This window comes from Cannabis sativa, chromosome 1 (genome assembly GCF_029168945.1).
Source record: "Cannabis sativa cultivar Pink pepper isolate KNU-18-1 chromosome 1, ASM2916894v1, whole genome shotgun sequence".
In the NCBI taxonomy this organism is placed as follows: Eukaryota; Viridiplantae; Streptophyta; class Magnoliopsida; order Rosales; family Cannabaceae; genus Cannabis; species Cannabis sativa.
In genome coordinates this window covers 26,401,261-26,424,958 of record NC_083601.1, presented here as the reverse complement: position 1 = coordinate 26,424,958, position 23,698 = coordinate 26,401,261, and the positions used below count along the sequence as shown (strand labels likewise).

Genomic DNA, 23,698 nt, shown 5'->3' with positions numbered 1-23,698 from the left:
CACTTCCTCTCCCACACCAGTTCCTCCCCAACCATAGTTAATCAATTCAAATCAAAATGACAATGCAACTCCTTTTACTGTAAATACTCATCCAATGTAAACTAGATCAAAAGTAAGAATTCAAAAACATAAAGCTTACATAGCTTCCCTTCACCTTTCTTCCCAAATTTATTCCTTCTGAACCATCAACACTTAAACAAGCTTTGCAAACTGAGTTTTATGCTTTACTGAAAAATAAACCATAACCTCACATGACAATAGTTAGTAACAAGTGGGTTCACCGAGTGAAACTTAATGCAAATAGATCCCTTGGAAAGTTTAATTCACGACTTGTAGCAAAAGGATATCTTCAAACTCCTAGAATTGATTACCAAGAGACCTTCAGACCTGTGGTTAAGCCAGCTACAGTAAGGCTTTTGTGCTCTTTAGTTGTTTCATACAATTGGCAAGTAATTTAGCTAGATGTTTCAAATAAATTTTTAAATGGTAATCTACAAGAAACAATCTACATGAAGCAACTTTCGAGTTTTGAAGATTCAACAAAACTACACCATGTTTGTCATCTTCACAAGGCCATATATGGCCTGAAATAGGCACCCCGAGCTAGGAATGACAAGTTAAAATATACTTTGCTGAGTAGGGATTTCTCTCTTTCAAAGTCTGATACATCATTATTTATTCATGGTAGTGGACAAAATTTTCTAGTGCTCCTCGTTTATGTTGATGATATTCTAGTTACGGGCCCCAATCAAGATCAAATCTCAAACCTTGTAGCTGATTTGAACAACGAATTTGAAGTAAAAGATCTTGGACCACTACATTATTTTTTTGGAGTGGAGATAGCTCGAAATAGGCCTGGTATGTATATTTCTCAATCTATATACATAACTGATCTACTTAGTTAAGCTTCGCTTTAAAGGTGATAAACCAAGTCCATCTCCAATAAGTTCATCTCACAAGCTCAGCCTCACACATGGAGAACTATTTTCTGATCCCACTTTGTATAGAAGTACTTTAGGAGCGTTGCAATACTTGACTCTTACTCGACCTGATGTGACCTTCATTGTCAATAAATTGAGCCAGTTTATCCATGCTCCTACCAACACTCATTGGGAAGCTTGCAAAAGGCTGTTTGGATATCTCAATAGGACAATTCATGAGGGACTTCTTATTAGACCAATATTGAGATTATGTCTTCAAGCTTATTCCAAGACAAATTAGGCCAGCAGTCCTGATGATAGACATTTTATTGGGGTTATGCTATATTTTTTGGGGATAACTTGGTGTCTTGGTTTACTAAAGAGCAACATGCTATAGCCAGGTCAAGTATCGAAAGAGAATTTCGAGCCATATATAGCAAATACAACAGCTGAAATAAAGTGGCTTTCTTCTGTTTTTCATGAGCTGCAAGTTACTCCAAAAGTAGTACCAATTATTTAGGTGGATAATCAAGGCGAGACTTCTCAAGCTGTAAATTTAGTGTTTCATGCTCGGTCCAAACATATCAAAATTAATATGTATTTCATGCGTGATCAAATTCTTGCAAGACAATTGGAGGTTTGATATGTTTCCTCTGTGGATCAAACCGCTGACATACTCACAAAAGCTTTGCTTAAGGATAGATTTGTCTACCTAAAATCCAAGTTAAAAATGTGGTCTACACCTTTCCGCTTGATGGGGAGATAATATAGTAGCTAACTAGTTTTGTTGTATTGTCAATTAGAGTCTGTTAAAGACAGCTAGCTATTTGTTTTTCTATTAAGAATGCTTTCTTTACTCTATTCTTATTGTATCTTTTCCCTTTTAAATAAAGCTTTCTCTCATAGTCTTGTTTAGCTTTTGCAAGACTTTGAGACACATTTCTTTATGTGTACAATTAAGACTTGACATAGATAATAAGCTCGTACACTCTCTCTCTCTCTTAGGAGCATCCACTCTTATCTCTTACATTTTCTTATTACATACACTCAAATTTGATTGAATTATATAAGGTTTGAAATGTGACTAGCTTTTCAATATATGAAAAGTAAGCCAAGTAAGTTTGATGTGTTAGACATTTATATGTATAAACTGAAATATATATGTTTATGTATAAAATGCGGAATTAAATCAAACATATATATACTATGAATAAGGATCGAAATACCTCCAGCCATTGATTCTAGAGCTTCAAACCCACATAAGCTTTGATCTGCAAAGGAAACTGGTTGGTGTGGGTAATCGAGCTTCCTCGCTCTCTCAACTCTCTTTAGATGGATTTTGCTGTTATGAACAGAATGAGTAAGAAGCTCGGGGACCGAGACCCTATATTTATAGGTGAGATACTCCATCAGTATCTGCGCCACATTAATTGTCAGAATATTTTGACAATTAATTCAGGAAATCAAATCAGGTAATGAATATAGAAATCTGACCATATATAGAATATTACATAATTGATATTGTCCAGATTCAATGAATATAAAATATGTATTTATCAGAAAATCAATTATTTATTTATTTTCTTAAATAGAAATATATTTCCTTAAATAAAAAATATTCTTATATTCTCCCACTTGGTCAGCATTTAGACTAAAACATTCAAACCCAAACGTTCCTCATTATATAATAAACATACGAATCATAGCGACATGTCCTCATTATAAGTCGAGTATTATCTTCCATGTATTACGATATATTTATTATATAACAATGTATTTTATGTGGCAATGTACTTAAGCGAATAAACCATCACCCTTATGTTTATTCAGGTTCTCTTACGATAATTTTCTCAGATGAAATTGAGGTGCACATAAATATGAGAAAATATCGAAATTAGAGTTTCATTGAATAATTTTTGGTTGTACAAATATAAAAAACTGCATATAGATTAACTGAATCCCATATTTACTTTATAATCCTTGAATTTGTGTTGCGGCATGCCTTTAGTCAAGGATGTGCGATCACCCACTTCAGTTTGCGTGATTAATGACCACTTATCACGCCTTTTTATGGCTAAATACTTAATGTCGATATGCTAGTTTCGACCAGTACTCTTATAGTTATTAGCCATAAATATTGTAGCTGAATTTATTGCAAAATTTTCTTAATAGCCTAATGAAACTGTAATTCTGAACTCTAAGCCTACTATGAAACTCTATAATACATCATACGAGATGTATCCTCAAAACAATGAATCTGACTTCTACAGTGGAAATAACAATCAAGATTCTCTACAATATAACTTACTGGTAATTTTAAGGACGTAATAAAATATTGATTTACGTGAATCAATACAACCAGTGAAGTACATTAGAATCTGATTGGTTAACTATATTTCCAGATGGTCAATTCATCTTAACAAAATATGTATGAATATAATTTTTAGTATCTTAAAGACACCTCATCACTTTGTATGAAGAATAAAGTGGTCTTAACTTTAGTTATTCTGGTACTACTTAACGATCCTGAAACAAATGTAATGCGAAGTCTTATTCAGATTCTTAGGCATACATTAGGCTTCTAAAATAGAAGCGAATGAATGTTCTTAATTTATTCTCACTCCAGATCATTTTTCAGATGCTGGTTCGAGTTGAATTTATCACACTTAAAGATAAAAGTTATATCAGATGAATAATACATAATTTTATTTAATCAGAGATGCTGTGGCTACTCTCTAATTAATTAAAATTATATATATTATTTATATTCCTTATCTCAAAATAATAATTTGAGATATGAATTATTTTAACTTATATAGAAAACTTTTACCATCATTTGCAGGTAACATATTGTCTACGTATAAAACAAATATTACTCCCACTAACCTTCTGGTATATAATTATTTCCATAATTCTCTTTTCAAACCTAAAGGAAAAGATGATATAATACCAATTTGTAAGATGTTTGTATATATACATATATAGTATTGGTTTTTGTTTTTATATATATTTTATATATACATTTTCTTTTCATTTACGTATATATATATTCATATTTATATATATACTTTTATATTAATATTTCATAATCTATATGTTCATATATATATACACATTCATATTTATATTCATATACTGTGTGTATACATATAATTTTCATGTATATATGTTTATATATAATACTCAATGTTTTCATATTTTTATTGCATAAAATTGTATGTAATACTCTCTTTCATACATTAATGATGATTTTATGCAGTATATATACATTGTATACGAGTATATATATATGAAAGTTTTATTTTTCGGTCTATAATTTTCCGTTTTCATTTTCGGTATTTATTTCAAATCCTCTATTCATTACTATAATATAATATTTTAGATCGATTTTATGAATGAAAAGGATTTAAAACCCATCTGAAAACTGAAAAATTCTCTTAAGAACACGATTGGACCCGAAAGAATTTTTTATGAAATTAAAGTTTGCATTTTACATGTTTTCGATGCTTGAAATCAATATGGATCTCTTAATTTATTCATTTACATCATTTTGGAATTGGTTTCATGAATTTCGGTCATCGGTGTTGTTTTTCATGGCAGTTTTTCAAAAAAAAAAAAAATAAGGAAAATTAAGAAAAATTTAAGAAAATTCCGAAATTTTGTTATTTTGATTTATTTTTGGAATTTTATTTTATTTCCTTATTTTTTGTTGATTTAGTCAATTAAATTACATTTGTTTAACTTTCCATTCTTATTTAACATATATCTTCATATATTATATGTTATTTAGTAATAAATTATTATGGAAAGTTTTTAATTTAGTAAATTAATTACATGCTTTATTTTTACATGTAATTACAATAATTGTGATATTTTAAGAATGTGAATATTTGATTATTCTACAATTAAGTGCGCAATTAATATATTTATTTACCAATTAAGTAATTTACTGATTGAATTAATTGATAATCTGCCATTAAGTATATTTTTTGATTTTGCATTTAATTCATTTCATATAATTAATTGTACTAATTTGTATATTTATCTTATTTATACAAATTATTTATTAGTGCAAATATTTAAGATATTTTATGGTCATAAATGCATAATTAATTATACATTATGGAATTAAGCATTTAATTTATTATCATACAATAATTGTATTAATTTGTATTTATTTGGCAAATTTATTTTTAATATAATTAATTTTGATTTGTATGATTTAAATGCTATACATAAATTCCTTTTATAGTGCTAGATATATTTAGAAATATTCAAACATTAAGATAGATTGAATATTTTATATAGCACATTAAGTTTCATAAAACTTCATAAAATTATTCATAAAATATTCATAAAACTTCCTAAAATGAATAAAATATGAATAAAATGTAAGTAATTTTGTGGTTTGACATAAGAAAACATGAACTTGGGACAAATGCTCATATCTAGAACGGTTTTTAATGATCTTCGGACGACCACACTAGGAGCACTAGTCTCAGTGATTGTCTATTATGTTAATAACGAAATTACTTTTAGGTAGAGCCCAATACCTAATGTCAAAGTGAAAATATAATTTTATATAATTATGGAGTATCCACAGCATCCTTATTTGTATAAAATTATATATTAATTAAAATTCACCTTAATGGACATAACTTGTAATTAATTATATAGGTATAATAAATTTACCCCACGGGGATTTTATTATATTTGTATAATTAATTAGGATAATATGTTAAATTAAATTCTCTTAATTTACCCCACAGGTAGTTATGGGGATTTAATTTAATAGTGTTATCACAAATTTAATTAAAGATAGATAATAAACCTTCATTTTCCTAAACTAATTGTTTAATTAAATCTATCATAAAGTTCATCTAATTTTATTAAATTTAAAATTTAGCCCACAGACAATTTTAGATTTAGTAAAATTTTAATCTTCGGTTTATACTTTAGTGTCTAGTGAACCACATAATTTTAAATAATTAGGGAGTAGCCACAACATCCTTAATTATATAAAATTATATATATTAAGTGGATCAAGATCACATGATGGACATGAATTATGTGAACATAATAATCTTACCCTACAAGGATTTTATTATTTTTACATAATTAATATGTTAAATTAAATTCTCTTAATTTATCCCACAGGGAATTATGTAGATTTAATTTAATAATTTTATCAAAAAGTATAAAATTTTGAAACATTTATAAATAATTAAGTGTTTCATACCTTTCATTGAGATAGAAATATTAAACTTTAAGTTTTTTCATAAATTGTGTAAATCTATCATAATCTACATCTAAATCTAATCTTATTAAATTAAAAATTTAGCCCACAGGTAATTTTTGTTTAATAAGATTTCATATTTAAGCATGTTTATTCATTGGTAAAAACATGATTCACTTAAACCTCAAAACTATAAATGTAATTTTATTACATCACTATTCATAAATTTCTTCTATACGAGCAGAAATTTCCAAAATTTATTCTGATAACTTCATCTAAAATGTACAATTTTTACTGTATTATTAAGAAAAATAAATCACACTTTATTATCACCAATAAATTTTAATTTATTGTGTATGAATTCATTCTAATGTAGTTAATGTGATTATTAACACATAGTGGATTATTTTAGATTGTTATTCCACATCCATAATTTCTTGCAAGGTTTACAAATAAACCTAAGAAAGTCAATAACTGTGAGCAAATCTTATCCACAGACAAGATAAGTTCTCACATTTAGAAGTTTAAGGAACAAGCAATATAGTAGTGACTTTGTTTTAAAATTGGCAAAGACCTTTATGTTCCAAGATTCTATTGAAACTTGATTTAGACACATTTAGAGGTCTTTACTACAAAATGATGTCACTCATAAAGATATGCAAGTTCAATCTGATAATAAGAAATGTGTTGTTAATAAGAATTCTTCTACATTATAGCACCAAAGATTATGGAACATATCTCCATAAATAGAATAAATGTTAGTAAATGGTGGGGATATTCATTACACTTGATTTTATTAACTTTATTTAGAACTTGTGTGAATTTCATTAAGAATATGTATTCCAACAAGTCAAGATCGGTGCATATTAGAGTTCTAACATATTAGAAATCATACAAGTCAATTAATTTTGAAGACATGGACTCAAATTTTGCATCTCATTTTTAATGATTACTCACATAAATTATATTTCTACAAAAGTATAGATTTATATGTTTCAAAGACATTTAAATCTTAAGTAGAGAGATAGTGCATTTTGCATATTAAGATAGTGAGATCAAATATAAAATGGAGAATACTACATTAAAATTTGTGAGTATGGATAAACTCTCAGTCCATTTGCAAAGTTCCTTTAAAAGCATGGGTTCATTGCCCGATGCATATGCTTGGTACACCCAAATTATAGTGTATGACAGATTTAAGAAACTAAGTATTTTTTGGACATGGGTGGAGCCTACATAGCAAACTCCAAACTTTCCTAAATCTTTGTCTATTGATACTCTTCAATGGGGTGTACAAATCGAATCGTGTTCTAACCAAAGTTGTTTCTCAAACATATTTTGAGTTGTGATAAGATTGAAAACCGACTTGATGACATGCACACATTTTATAAATACCCATATATAGTTAGAGTACAATTGTCAAAGAAAAGATCTGGACCCAAAACCATAAATGAGCATATTTCATTTGAAAAGCTATAAGGTTTAAGGGTTACATATTTTATTATCCATCTCACAACACTAGAATTGTGGAATTAAGAATTGACTTGATCAGTGGGAGTGATCAATCTATGAACCTAGTTTCCGAAAAAGATCATTCATATTTTCTCAAACTTCCACCTCAAGTGTTAGATTAATTATGATTCACAACAACCCTTAAGATTAATGGTTATTGAGAATTCATAACTAATCATTAATAATCTACAAGTCATTGATAAAATTCTAATAAGTTATGTTATTTAGTAATTGCTTATAATTTCTACAATAACATACATATTGAACCATTTGCTCTTTTAAGAGTTTGTTGGTCCATCCTTAGGATGACTTATTAGAACAATAAGATCAATTTTTTCTATTGATTACATTTTGTACAATAAGAGTTCAACTACAATATTAATTTGAGACACAAATTAAATTATAGAATGATAAAGAATGGAAGTTGTAGTACAATATGCCATGAATGAAGAAATGAATATCTTAAAGAGCAATAAAGTTTATCTTTAGTAAAGTTGCCTAATGGGGTGGAGAACATTAATTAAGCATAGGTTTTTTCACCAATAATATTCATTAGGCAACATTGAGAAACATAAAGATATAAAAGAATATTCATTGCTAAGAATTTCATTTTGAAATAAGAATCAATAACAAAGGAGATTTACATTCTCACTTGTTTTTATAAATGATTCTATTATAGACCTTGGCATTTGTTGCTCGTTTCAATTTATTAATCAATTCCAAACAGTGAACTAGAGGAGAAGGTATACAGACTGCCATAAAAATTTTCCTCTAATAAGTGGTGAACATATGCAAGCTTAAAGTGTCTACCTATAGATTAAAACAAACATCTCACAAATTGGTATTATATCATCTTTTCCTTTAGGTTTGAAAAGAGAATTATGGAAATAATTACATACCAGAAGGTTAGTGGGAGTAATATTTATTTTATACGTAGATAATATGTTACTTGCAAATGATGATAAAAGTTTTCTATATAAGTTAAAATAATTCATATCTCAAATTATTATTTTGAGATAAGGAATATAAATAATATATATAATTTTAATTAATTAGAGAGTAGCCACAGCATCTCTGATTAAATAAAATTATGTATTATTCATCTGATATAACTTTTTTATTTAAGTGTGATAAATTCAACTCAAACCAGGATCTGAAAAATGATCTGGAGTGAGAATAAATTAAGAACATTCATTCGCTTCTATTTTAGAAGCCTAATGTATGCCTAAGAGTCTGAATAAGACTTCGCATTACATTTGTTTCAAGATCGTTAAGTAGTATCTTAAAGACACCTCATCACTTTGTATGAAGAACCCACATAAGCTTTGATCTGCAAAGGAAACTGGTTGGTGTGGGTAATCGGGCTTCCTCGCTCTCTCAACTCTCTTTAGATGGATTTTGCTGTTATGAACAGAATGAGTAAGAAGCTCGGGGACCGAGACCCTATATTTATAGGTGAGATACTCCATCAGTATCTGCGCCACATTAATTGTCAGAATATTTTGACAATTAATTCAGGAAATCAAATCAGGTAATGAATATAGAAATCTGACCATATATAGAATATTACATAATTGATATTGTCCAGATTCAATGAATATAAAATATTCATTTATCAGAAAATCAATTATTTATTTATTTCCTTAAATAGAAATTTATTTCTTTAAATAGAAATATATTTCCTTAAATAAAAAATATTCTTATATGATGATGATCAACCAATATCTATCTATCCAACTGTGTATATTTGATCATTTGTAAGTTTTCTAAAATATTTGATCAGATTCCTTGTGAAGAAAACCAAAGCAAGACTTTTCTTTTCTATAAAAAAAAGTCGCACTTACTGCTCACGATTCTGTAGGTACAAAAGCAAAAATTCCTTGGCTAATTGAAGATCTATTTTAAGGAAGTGTCTAGTGAGTTGTGGTCTTGTTCAAACCGTGTATGAGCTTTCAATAAGGTGTATATTAATTATAAATATATCTTATAGCAGCTAAATCTTGTATTTTTTTCACATATTTGTATTTTATTCATATCTTGTAAAAAAGAGTGTCTTTATTGTGTAAAGAAGTGGGTGCTCGTCTCTTCCTCTATAATTATATATTTTGTATTGTCTTGAGTCTATAATCAATTCTACAAAAGAAGAAGAATAACTGTGCTACACCTTTTGTAACGTCCCCGCTTCAAGCCTCCATTGGGCCTTACACCCACGGACTAATGGCTCTTATACACGGGTACATCACTTTGGCTGCAACCTGGACTGACGACTGACCCTACAGACCAACACGAGTGTTTTCAGCGTGCTTTGTTGTTAAATGCTAAAATACTACATATTTTATAGTGTAAAAATACAAAATAAAATTAATTTTTTATAATATTTTCATGAAATTAATACAATATATTTTTATATTGAAAATAATTTATTAAAGATTAATTTTATCTTTGTTTATAAATAATAATTAGTATTTATGGCATAATAGAGATAAAGAAATAAAAAGTTAAGAAAATGCATTGTTTTTATTTAAAGAAATACAAATTAATTAGATTTTAAATAAATATTTTCATTAAAATTATTATGATATATTTCATGTTGAAAATATTTTGTTTGGATTTAATGTTGTTTGTGTTTGATTGAAAAAAAAAATAATAATAGCATTATTAAAAGAAAAGAAAAGAAATAAAAAAATGACAAAAATAAAGGCCAAAGCTATAAAATTGGTATTTTTGAAGCCCAAAAGAGAGCACAAAAGGACAAAAGCCCTATTGGCCCTCTTCTTCTTCCCCTGCCGACATCAGCGCCACGTGGCGATCGCCCATTGGCTCGGCAAAAGCAACAGGAGCAGCAGCTCCCTTTGGCCCTCTCTCCCTCTTCACGCACGCGTGAGGCACACGGCCTCACCCTAGCTGTGCGTGCGCCTCACGCCATGCCCCACGCGGCTGGCCTTCGTTTGGTCCGAGCTCCATCAGCCAAAAGCCACTTTTCACGTGGCTTTCTCTCCTCTCGCCACGTGTCAGTTGCACACCAAAGCCACCAATCCGAGCTTGACACGTGGCACTCCGATTTTAATTATTAGTATTTACATTTTTACCCACATGCAATTTGTAATAAGTTTAATTGCACATTAGTCATTTTACCCTTCTATAAATAGAAGCTTAGGATTTTAGAATTCAGTTACAGTTTCAGAGTTTCAGACAGAAAAATCCAGAGAAAACGCTCAGTTAGTTTACCGCTTTTCTTAGTTAATTTTCTTATGGGTTTCTAAGTTCCCTTATTATTAAGGTGGACGATGAAACCTAGTGTATTTAATTAAGTATTTATTTTTATTTTGATTCTCAGTACAATATATGCTTATGATTTTCGCTTCTTAAAATAATTTTCTTTCATCTTTAATATCACGTATTTTTGATAGTTAGAAATTATTAATGCTTGGTTCTACATTTTATTAAAAATAATATTCTTTGATTTTTTGTATTTACATTAAATTGTTTCACATTTAATGCTTAGAAGTTATAATTTTAAAGCGAAGGAAAATCTATTTTTTTATTAGAAAATAATTGGTTTGATTACTGGTTAAATTATGAGAATCAATATAAACATAAATATTTTTATATACACTTAAGTGGATTCTGAACCCTTAATAATATCCCAAATATTACTGAAAATATCTGTTACTGTCATTTTTACTGTTTAAATACTTTATTTTATTTTGTTACCAAAAATTTCACCATTTTCGGGACTAGGTTAGAGTTTTATTAGCTTAGATTAAATTAGTATTTTCTTCGATTTCACGCAATTCCCATGGGTTCGACCTCGTTCTTCACAATCTCCATACTACAATAAAGATTCGTGCGCTTGCGAGTTGATAAATGTAAAACGTACCATTTCGGTACACAACATTTGTCCTCACTCACACGCATCCTGAAAAAACTTCCCAGGAGGTCACCCATCCTGAAATTGCTCCAAGCCAAGCACGCTTAACTGTGGAGTTCTTTCGTGATGGGCTACCGAAAAAACAAGATGCACCTTGTTGACATAGGTAGTACCAATCAATCCATTTAAGCCTTCTTCAACTGTGTAGTCCCATACCTACACAGTCTCAGAATCATCCCACTTGACCTTCCCCAGGCGGTGTGGGATTGCACAGCTTACCCGGTGTTTCCCCTTACGGATCACGGGACTACTGACTGTCACACCTTTGAGAGAAGGTTCTATAAGCTTTTGGGAGATAGGTTTTTCAAGTCTTACCTTGGGAGGAAGCAAGCACTCTTCAATGAGATCGAAGGGAGTTCGAGCACTTGAAATTTCAACAAGATTCAGTTAGAAAGTGGAATACATCAAGTTTGCGGTATATAATAAGAGAGAGTCTATTTATGCATAAGTTAATTACTTTGTATTTTTGAGATCTATCTAATGAATCTTATCTTTGGGTGTGGTCACGTGGACTAGTCTAATCTGCAAGGATTATTGATTTCACGTACAAAAATCTTATTTATTGTTATTTTTTGATTTTATTCTATAATTACAGAGTTGTAGTTACAAAATAACTATTTCAGTGTTATATTTATTATTCTATAATTAATTAATTAAATTAATTGATAATATTAAAATACTAAATTTCAAAATTATATATGAGTAACAATATGTACCTACATACATAAATCACACATAATTATGTGTCAAGTGATTTTTTATAGGTGAGATTCATATTAAGGAAAGATGATTGGTTAAGATTATATTTATCATATAAGTGTGTGCATATTATGTTATATGCCCATATCATTATTCATTATATATATATCCTATTACTACCCCTTTCTAAAATTAATTGATCCCATGCATATGGTTGACAGTGAGAAAGTTGACTACACAATACTACTAGCTACTCTTGAATACTAGTGTGGTTTTATTTCTATACTGGGTCCCCATTCATTATAACCTATCAAATGTGTACATATCTATGCTTATTATAGAGACTCCACTACTAATTTATACAATTATATATCTATATTTTATATATATGTACTTTTTGCAATTCATATATTTTCAAACAAAAATATTTATCATATTATTTGTGTGTTATATGTATATAATATATCGTTCCCAACACGAAGTACAACGGCACATTGTGGGAGCTCCAATAGCATATATTTATATATTAATTATTTAAACAAATGGCTAAACCCCTTTCTACAAAAAATAAAATAAAAAAAAAATAAAGTAAAAAACTGCTAAATAATAGAGCTGGTTATTAGTAACGGACTGGTAGCTTCTTGCTGGTGCACTAACCGACCATGATCAGTTCCAAAGGCAAAATATATATACAAATAAAATAAATTAAAATATGTATTATCATTTGTTGTACCTAATTAGCGGCCAATTTATAATAAGAACACACCCATGAACCTTATATATATATAAATATTAATATAAAACAATTTTTTTCTCAAATAATTAAACTATCTATATGTGATTGAAAATCAAACCTGTATATAATGAGTTATATATATAGTGCTCAAAACACTTGATCCTTCCAATATATATACATATATATTATGATCTATCTATTATATTAATCTCAAAGAAACACACAAAAAGCACTTGAAAGCCTCTCTCTCTCTCTCTCTCTATATATATATAGATATATATATATGATCACCACCACCGATCTCTCTCAAGGAATTCTTATTATAAGCACACGTACGGTTTCACATTGTACAATAATATTATCATTTTATGCATGCAAATTTATGATCTAGCTTCCCTAGCTAGAGCTCAAACAATAACACACACTCACACTGTCACACATATTATATATACTAGGTGATTGTTACGTGGCTTGCACGTTGTGTTAGTTTTATTTAATATTTTAGTTTTTTATTTTAATTAATAATTAAAATAATATAATTATTTGAACGATTTGTTTTATAAAAATAAAATATGTGTCAGTATATTTAGTAAGTAAAACATAATTGTGTTATAATAATGTATGTTATTAATAGTAAAATGTACATTAATCTTCTAATTGAAAAAAATTCTATTATCTCATTTCATATTTAATAATAGCTACACAACTATATATTTATAGACTTTCACATTCTTTGCAAATTACTAATAAGCACCAATAATATTTTCATATTCTAATATTTTTCAACATTCTCCTCTTGGTGGTAAAATTAAAAATAAAACTAAAAATAAGCACAAACATATAAGAAAAATACTAATTACAGCCTATTTCATCTTTTTTTTTATTATTATTTTTTTAAGCCCAAGCCCAAAAATCTCCAAGCCAACACAATCAATCTTCTTTTATATTATCTTTTCTAGATATTTTATCTATATTTTTCTTTTTTAAAAAATAAATAAAAAAATTATTAATATTCTCCCAAGATAGGTTTGTTAGAGAGATATGTGGCTAAGATGATTTTTTTAATTTAAAAAGAGATTATTAATATTTAAAAGATTGTTTATTTAAAAGATTGTTTAATTTTTTGGGTTTAATTATTGGGTTTATTTTTTAACGGGAGATCAAACCTAATCGTTAAATTTAACAGAATATTCTTTTATTTTTAAGTATATTATGTTAAACCAAGAATGTTAAACCAAGAAATGCCGTTAGATAGGCACTTTTAATATATAAAGATACAGGGCCGGTCGTGGATTAGCCTTCTGCTTAGAGCCCACTTATTTTAGGGGCCCAAATTAAAAAAATATATTTTAAAAAATATACATATTTTTTTAATAATTTTTAAATACCATTTATTATTATAGTAATAAGGGCTTAAAAAATTATTTTTTACCTATAACCTATTTCAACTCAAGGCCAACTCTGTATATATACATATATATATGAGAAATATTAAAAAATTTGTTAATATTATTATTAGCGTAATTATTCCATCTCAATGATACTATTCAATAGCTAAAATAGTTAAAAAAAAATTAAAATAGAGAGCCAATTTTATTACTTTTACCTCAATAATTATACTCTATATTTTAATTAGTATTTGATTATTTTAATAATATTTATAATTTAAATTTGTTAAATATAAATTAATTTAATGAAATAATAAAAAAATTAATAGTGTTATTAATTTTTTTTTAAAAAAAAATTAATAGAGTTATTATTTTTTAAAAAAAATAGCAAAAAAATAGAGAGTTTCTTATATTTAGAGAGGGAGCTATTATTCTCTATTATGGGGAGATTTTTTTTAATGGTTGGAGCTCATTTTCTTTTAAGGCTCACTCCTTTATTTTAGCTAAAGAGTATATTTAGAGAGTCATTAGAGATGCATAATTTAATGTAATAACTTTTAAAGAGTATTGATAACTAATAACAAAATAACAGGTTTAGAAAAATGTTAAAGATTACTTGTGTCTAATAAAAATACTCTTAATATATAAATGTATAGTAGACTAATGAGTATTACTATTGGACATCTTTAGACATGTCGCTTTACAATAATTGACTAGCGATACTCCCTAAAAATTATTATATTAAATTATATAAGACTTAATATTTAATTAAACTAATAGCAATATTAACTTGTATAAAAATAATATATAATACATTTTAGCATTTCTCATATACTAATAGTAATAGTGGGGTAGTTTCTTTTACAATAAAATTTATATATATTATGAGAATGGTAGTTGAACAATCAAATCACTTACTAGGCTTATATTTTTTATTTATTCAATGGTGGGCGCAAAATTATAGGTGGGACAGAAGCCAAACAACTTTTTTTTTTTTTTGATGAAGGCCAAAACCTTTTTATTTAAAACGTCCTTTGCATGCTTTTTATTACCAAAAACAACAATTCCATAGAGAGTAATATTTTGTACAAGTCCACTAATGAGATTGGACCAAACAAAATATAATTTTTTATTATAAAGGGCAGAGATAATATATTTAATATAGCTTGATTGATTAGCAAAATTTTATTTGAGTACTATATATTAATATTTTATTTACTTTATCAAATAATGTGAATATATAGATTTTGTTAACAGAACTTTTTTTTCCTTATTAAATTTAATAAAAAAAAAGTCTTCGTACTCTCTGGCTAATTAGGGTTTAGTTCCTTTGAGCATTGTGATTGGGGCTATGGCAGAGAGGTCCAAGACCCAGAAAAGGGGGCGGCCAAATTAACTGTGTTTTTTGTTTTTATTTTAAAAACAAATAACAATATGTTTTTTCATTTTAAAAACAAAGAACAAGATGACTAATTTGAAAAAGTGAAGTGAGAAAATTAAAGGATAAAAAAGAAAGTGAAGTGAATGTTGGTGAAAAATAATATACAAAATAAATTATATTTTTTTTGAAGAATAATAAATTATATATTTAAGATATGTTATTACTTATTAGTGTTTTAAGATTTTATATTTTAAATTTATTTAAGTAATGATATTTTTAATAAATATATCACAATTATATATTTTTCCTTTTTAATTAATTATTAATAGCTATAAATTAGAAAAAAAAATTAAAATAGAAGAGCAAAATAATAGATATATATTATATATCACTTATATATATACAAGTGATCATCACATCTTAAAACTTCTATAATAATCTGCTATATATATAAATTTATAAATTATAGTTATATTATATTATTATATATATAAAAATATAATAAAATAGCAAACTATAATAATATTTGAAAAATGCTCACACATATATGCCTCGTCCACCTTGATATATATATATTATTTATTGATATTTTATTTATTCATATATAAATACAATAATATATATATGCACTAAAAAAAAAACTGTTACTTTTAGTGACAACTTTTTAGTTATAACATACTTTTTTTGTGGCTAAATGTGACTTTAGTCACAACAAAATGTTACTTGTGACTAAAACATAGTATTTAGTTACAAGTTGTCACTAATTTAATTTTAGTCACAATAAATTGTAATTTTAGTGACTAATACTTTTTGCACGGACCTTTTAGTCACAACATATGAATCATAATTTATAATTAGTAACAATTTTTTCACTTTTAGTCACAAATTTTATTATGACTAAAAGTAAGATTTTTTGTAGTGATGCATTTCTCTTGGTTCTTAATTAGATTATTTTTAGAAATTTTTACATGAAAAATCCTTTTTACACACTTTATTACATAATTACCCTCACACGCCTATTACTACATTTATACTTACAAACTTATTTTTATTACACATTTACCACTTACTCATCATACCATGCATACACGTGTTCTCTCCCCATGCATCATCAATCAAATCATACTCTCTTCCCTCTCTTTTTTCATTTTGTTTTCATTTCATTTTCTATTCTTCATTTCTGTTCTCTAAGTTCATTTTGAATTCAAGTAACCTCCATTAACCACCCATAATTTATCACGTTTTTCCCTCTTATTTTTGGTTCATCCACGAATTTTCAACTTCCTCTTAGCCCACGATTTAGCAACTGTTTTTCCCTCTCTGTTTCATTTTTTTTCAATCTTATTTATACCATGGCAATCACTCGGTCATCTTCATCCCCTTCTCCAGTTCTCAAAAAAAAATCAAAAATGGGCAAGAAATCTTTAGCTAACAAATCCAAGGGTAAACGCCCAATCAATGATGATTTTGATTCTGATTTTGAAGCTCCCATGCCGAAGCGTGTGAGACCCCATTCTTCGAAGAAATCGAAGCTGAACTTGGAGGAGCCCACGCTTCCAGAAATTTCTGGGAAAAAATTTCAAAAATCTATTACACATGCTGAAGATCGGACTGAGGTTGGTTTTTCGTTTTATTTTCGTTTCCCCCTTTCTTCCATTTATGCTTTACCCAGATTTTGGCGTTTTCATGTTCATTATGCTTTGTGTGATTTTAGGGTTTCATTTGCGCATTTTGTTTCATGTTTTTAAATTTTTTAGTTATTTATTGTTGCTTTTGATCATTTCATTTGATTCTGGTCTGGGTGTTGTTCTTTAATTTTGTTTTGTTTTCTTTATTTTCAGTGTTTTTTTGTGCTTACAGGTTATGTGTTTTGTTTTCGTTTTTGGTGTTTTCAATCATTCTTCGGTAGTTTCTTTTCAGTTTTTTAATAGTTTGTTACTGGTATGTTTTGTTGTGTTTTCGATTTTCATTAGGTTTAGTTGTTTGCTGTTATATTTTAGATTTCAAAACGATTTTCAAATCTTTGCTCTATATTTTTCTATAGTTGTATATGTTTTTTAGTTTGTTTGTTGTTTTAATATAGTTTTGTTGTTCTTTTTATACTGCATTTTTCGATTTCTTTTAGGGTTAGTTGTTTTACTGTTTTTTTTATGTTTCCAAACGATTTAAGGTCTTTGCTGTTATTTTCTGTGTAGTTGTTTGCCATTGATAGTTTGTTTTTAGTTTGTTTGTAGTTGTATTACAGTTTTCATACTGTTTAACTCAGGATTTATAATTTATATTGGCCCTTTTTTGTTATGTTGCAGGTTTGGGACTGTAAATTTAGTCCTTCTGATTTTTACAGATCTAAGTGTGTGTGCACCAGTGTGTATTCTGTGATAAATAATATTAAAAACACTTTATCTGTTAATTTGCTTTCTTTGTTTCGTCAAACTCAGTTTGGGCATTTTCTGGATATGCCTGAGTTTGTTTTTCACCCACAAGTCGTTCATAGTTTATTACTAAGGGAAGTTTTACAGCCTAATCCTAAGGAGTTTTGGGCTAAGGTTGCTGGCCGTTGCATACGGTTTAGTGCCGAAGAATTTTACCTTATTTCTGGTTTAGATTGTTTCGGTGATTGCAACAAGTTGTTGTTTTCACAGGAAACAAATCAATTGGTAGAAACATGTTTCCGTGGTGTAAAAACTATTGACAACAAAGCCATCGAGGATGCTTTTTTGGGTAGTCGGTGGGGTTTGGATGAGTCTATTGGTTTGAAAATGGCTGTTTTGTATTTCATTCAGTGTTTTCTTCTTAGCAATACTCCTGACAAAGAAGTGTCTAGGTTTGTTCTAGATGTAGTTGATAGCGGTCGGTGGGATGAGTATTGTTGGGGTAGGGAATCATTTGAATTGACAATTGACTCATTCAAAGGTAGGATTGAGCATGGGATCATTATGAAAAATAGAAAGGCAGAGAAGGGAGGCCAATATGATGGCTGGTATAGGGCATTGGGATGTCCTTGGGTTTTTCTTGTTTGGTTTTATGAATGCCGTCCGCAATGGTGAACTCTTTACGTAAGAGAGTTTCATCTTCTATTCCCGGGATTCTCGAACCTGGAGCAACACCATCGTCACCAAAAATCCAACCCTTCGAGACTTGAAGGGCAAGATTTTTGATTTACCTTTGGAGAAGGTACTTTACGGTTCTTTCTTGTTTTTTCCTGTTTCTTTTCAGTTTTATATATGTTGTTGTTTTTTGGTTTTTCCAATTGTTTTAATTTTTTTTTTCATATTATGTTTAATTATCTTTGTTCGATTGAAGATAAAAAACATGCGTCCTACTGATGAAGAGAGGCAAGCAGCCTTCAACTTGACGGTCTATTTCTCGATGAATCTATTGATGAACGTGGTGTAGCGAAGCAATCCTTCGAGGGTGGCTCATCTTCAAAGAAGTCGATTCGGCGAGATATTGATTGGATGAAATCTAAGCTGGAGATGCTCAGTTCGAATCAATCATCATTGGTCGAGGACTTCATTTCGTTGAGGTGTTTTGTTGATTTTAATTTTAAATCCGTAATGACTGTAATTAAGGATATCCAAGAGAAGGTTAATGCCATTCATCGTCGTCCTTCTGACGAGGTATTTATTCTTATTTTATTGTTTAGGTTTTTTTATATTTTTTTTTTGTATAGTTTCTTTACTGTTTTATTTAAGTTTCATTTATGTTGGTTGATACAGGGAAAGTCATCGGATGAATTAGTAACTCAAGATTCTGATGATGATCCTGATGATGATGATGATGATGATGATGCCGAGGATGATGAGAAGCAATTGCCTGATCCAGAAAATATTGATTCCGACTCCGACGATGGTGGTGAGTTGGTTAAAGTTGGTGGGGATGCTGATGATGCCGACAAGGTCATTCTTCTTGTCCCTTCGCCGATGTGAATCCTTCTGAGGATGTTGGAGGGAGTGATAAAAATGTTAAGGATGTTGAGAAGCCGAAGGGCGATGAGTCTCGATTGAAGGGGGACGATTTCTTTGATGGGTTGAGCCAGCTTGTAATAGATGATGATCAAGTTGTGTTGGCTGGCTTGGAGGCTGTTGCTAAAATCAATGTAAGTTTACTTTTAATTGTTTTCAAAAAAACTAGGTTTCTTTTTGGTTGCTCATTAGTTTCTAGTATGTTTTGCAACTGTTTTAATGCATTCTTTATTTTTTAGGTCCCCGCACCCAATCCAGATGTTGTTGGTGAAAAGTCAGATGCCCTTCATACTGATGAAGAACCGAGGATACGTCTACGATACACCTCGTTGGATAAGAGGAAGCGTGCTCCGGCCTTGAAATCTCCATTTGTTGATTTCGGGTCCCGATGTCGGGAGCACTCCAATGGAGCTTATGTCCTCGGGTTCTCGGTCGAGTGGGGATGATAGGGATTTCAAAATGGTGACTTATGTGAAGGGCCTTTATGCTCTTAATGATGCTTTTGCCGATCCCGTATCTACCGAGATTGAGGCAAAATTTGACTCTTGGATTGGTGAAGGATTGCTTAAACATCCCTGTGTGATCGTTTTTTATTAAATCTCGTTTTTGTATTATTTTTTTTCCAGCTTTTATTCCCGTTTTAATGCTATTTTTTTGCCGTTTTTTTGTTGTTGTAGGCATTATAATTGTTATGAAGACGGCGCAAAGAAATTTACCCCGGGTTTTAGGCTAGGTGTTGATTATGTTGAGGATAAAACTTGGTTTTACCATTTGGCCACATGCGACATGTTTATGAACGACTCGGTAAAGTTTCCAATTTATATTGTACTTATGGTAGTTTGTTTATAGTTTCTTTATAAATGTTTTTTAGTTTTGATACTACATTTCGGTTTTTTACGGTTGTTAAACCTTTTCATTTGTGTTTACGTGTTGTTTTTTTTTCTCGGCATATGAACACCATATTCTATTACCTTCGGAAAAAAGGTAAGTATTCTTCCGCCGTGACGTTGAATTTCGCAACCATCGATTGTCTTTTTGATGATTCCATCCAAGCATTGTACCACAAATTTAACAAGGCCAAGTCAATGAAGACTAAGATGTCACACATTCACGCCGCCCACCCAATTGCGCATTACATCCGAGGTATGCGCATTCCCCGTTCCAAGCCTTGGTATGAAGCCGATCACGTGCTTTTCATCATCAATTTAAGAAGGGAAAGTCATTGGGTTTTTGGGCGTCTTGACGTGCACGAAAGGACGTTATTTCTGTACAATTCTTTGAGAACCGCGAAGATGAATGCCGCAGCTAGGAATGCGATGAAGGCTTATTCCGTGTTGCTTTGCCTTTTGTTTTTCGATTTACTTGGGTTCCGGAAGAATAGAGCACAAGTTCTGCCTCGCTTTCGACCCTACAACTCCATTCGGAATCGTGGAGCTTAGTGGTCTTGCGTCTCGGCGAAGAAGTGAGTGTTTCTTTTAAGTTTCTTTTATGTTGTTTTTTAGTTTCTAATCTGTTTATTTTTTCTCTATGTTTTTTAACGGTGATTGTGGAGCATATGTTGCTGCCTTTGCCGAATTCTTTATACACGGAAAGGATGTCCCCTGCGGACTTTGACATCGAAGTTTATCGAACCCGAGCTTGCTTCACTTTTCTACTCGTACGGACAAAGGAAAATTGACGAAAGTATTGACAATGAGGATGAGAAGCAAACCAAGTCTTCTAAGGCATCTAAATTGAAGAAATAGGAACTTTTAATTTGGTGGCTCTATTATGTTAGTTGTTGAATCTATTTACTTGACAAGTTTTAGTGTTGTTGTGTGTTTAAAACTATGTAGTTGGTTTAAAACTTTTAGGATATTTGACATTCACTCCTTATAATATCTTTATTGTATAGGTTTGTATTTCCCAAAGTTGTGTGTTTTTTTAATTGTTCAAGTTCTTATATACGGTCGCACAACTATGGAGAAACTATTAACCAACTAAATACAAACTATGTTTTCATTTTTCCTAAATAGTGCTATGAATGTATATTTATTCTTCGTATTCCATTAACTCTTTTCCCTTATTCAAGTTATGTTTTATCAATTATTGACTGATGCCTTTAAAGCGTAAAGAATAAGTCATTCCGTACTTAATATTTTACAAAGGGTCGTAACCTGTAACAAAACGATTTTGAAACTATTAAAAAATCGTTTCAAATTTCATAAAAATGAAATCCCATGTATTTAGAGCATCACGGATCAACTTTGTTTGAATTTGCACACAAAATTAAACAATTCAAATATTTCATATGTATCTATTTTATTGCTTGATTGTTGCATGTCTTTCGATTGTGTCCGTGTTGTCCACATTTGCCGCACTGTTATGTTTTTTTGTATCCCATTCGAGATAAAAACCTTCGTTTCCTTGGTCTTCCGCATCTTATTTTTTGGTTTGGTGGCGTAACAATGATATCTTTTATGTTTTGTGGCACATCCCAAGTTGTGTGATTGTGTACGGATATGTTGAGCCGCTGTATGTTTCAAGCCATGTTCGCGTGGTGTAATAACCCGAACGTAGTTGTAAACATTCAAGTTCATCTCTTTTATAACAGCAAGCGCATGAGCACACGGTAACTCATCAAGTTGGAATCGTTGCAACCGCATGTTTTCTCCTTGAGGTTGATGACCCATGATCTGGTTAGTTCAATGACTTCGAACATGGTCTCGTTTATTGGTTTTACCTGCGGATTAAGTGTAAAACTGTTAATATGTATAACAACGAAAAACAAACTATAAAGAAACTAAAATGCAACTAAAATATTTAACATGTCATTACATTTTCTGTCAATGATTCCACAAAGTTGTGGACTAATTTCTTTTCTGTTGTAGGTGTTAAAAATGTTGTTGTTTTCTGTGCTTTTTTCCTGTTTGTGTATGTCCATTGTTGAATCAATGCTCTCAATGACTCCATCGTTGTTGTGATTGGTAGCTCTCTAGGCCAAGTTTGCCGCATTTAGAGATTCAAAGAATGTTTGAAGTCATAGTTGAATACCGTTGTTTTTGCAAAGTGGTATCTTGACCATTTGTGGTATCCAACTTGTTGTAAATATGGTCTTACACGGATGTCCAAGCCGTCCAACTCGCTCATATGGTATTCAAATTTCCTCTCTCGTGTATGCTTCGTCGGCGAAGAATGGTTTATCCGGCTTGCTTGCATTCTTCTTGAAGGTTGCTTTTAGGTTGCTTAACGGGTGGTATACACAATAGCAATGTGTGATTTGGAAATACTTGACAAGCCGCCTTACTTATGCTCTCATGTCTATCCGAGATCAAGCACCGTTCCTCTCTAATCCCATATGTTTCTCTCACTTTTGTGAAAAACCATTGCCATGAGTTGTTGTTTTACGAATCCACAACGGAAAAAGCTAGTGGAAAAATGTGCCCATTTGCATCCCGTGTACAAGCGAGAGAGCGATGTACCTCCATATGTTGATTTAAGGAAAGTTCCGTCAACAACTATTATAGGTTTGCATTTCTTCCATCCTTTTATTGATGCATCCAAAGGTCGACAAACAAGTACTTGAAGCCGTTGTCATTCTCTCGTTTCCATGTGCACTATTGTTCGGGATTAGTTTTTTGCAACATGTGCAAAAAACCGGGCAAAGAACCCTTTGTATGATTCGTTGGCTTTTCCTCGTAATTCTTCTTGCGCGTGCTCTTTGCTTCTCCATGCTTTCATGTAGTTCATTCGACCCCATACTTGTGTTTCATTTCTCCTCCGATGTCTTGTGGCGTTTGAGTTGTTTTTATGTTGGTGAACCGTGGCTTGATGTAGTTTCCAATCAATTTCGTTGTAGCTTGTCTCTTGTCGGCAAATGCTGATGTTTAGATCACAAGTGTGTATCACCTTTGTCGTACTTTCGAATGATGAATGACTTTGTTGGACCGT

The 23,698-nt window shown here is 30.1% G+C and overlaps 1 protein-coding gene across 1 annotated transcript; it reads left to right on the top strand.

The window, feature by feature from the left end:
- The first annotated feature begins 16,768 nt into the window (after nt 1–16,768).
- On the top strand, nt 16,769–19,732 carry LOC133033544 (uncharacterized). The gene is made up of 5 exons (XM_061108382.1): nt 16,769–17,419; nt 18,110–18,808; nt 19,107–19,160; nt 19,205–19,423; nt 19,523–19,732. The coding sequence occupies exons 1-5, from the start codon at nt 17,156–17,158 to the stop codon at nt 19,730–19,732; spliced, it is 1,446 nt and encodes a 481-aa protein (XP_060964365.1). The 5' UTR covers nt 16,769–17,155.
- The last annotated feature ends 3,966 nt before the right edge of the window (nt 19,733–23,698 follow it).

Bases quoted from the DNA above. Each gene is read 5' to 3' on its own strand.
- LOC133033544 (XM_061108382.1), top strand. From the start codon at position 17,156: ATGGCAATCACTCGGTCATCTTCATCCCCTTCTCCAGTTCTCAAAAAA. The intron at 18,809-19,106 runs GTTTTTCTTGTT...GTTCGATTGAAG, and splicing joins GGGCATTGGGATGTCCTTGG to ATAAAAAACATGCGTCCTAC. The intron at 19,161-19,204 runs GTCTATTTCTCG...GGTGTAGCGAAG, and splicing joins AAGCAGCCTTCAACTTGACG to CAATCCTTCGAGGGTGGCTC.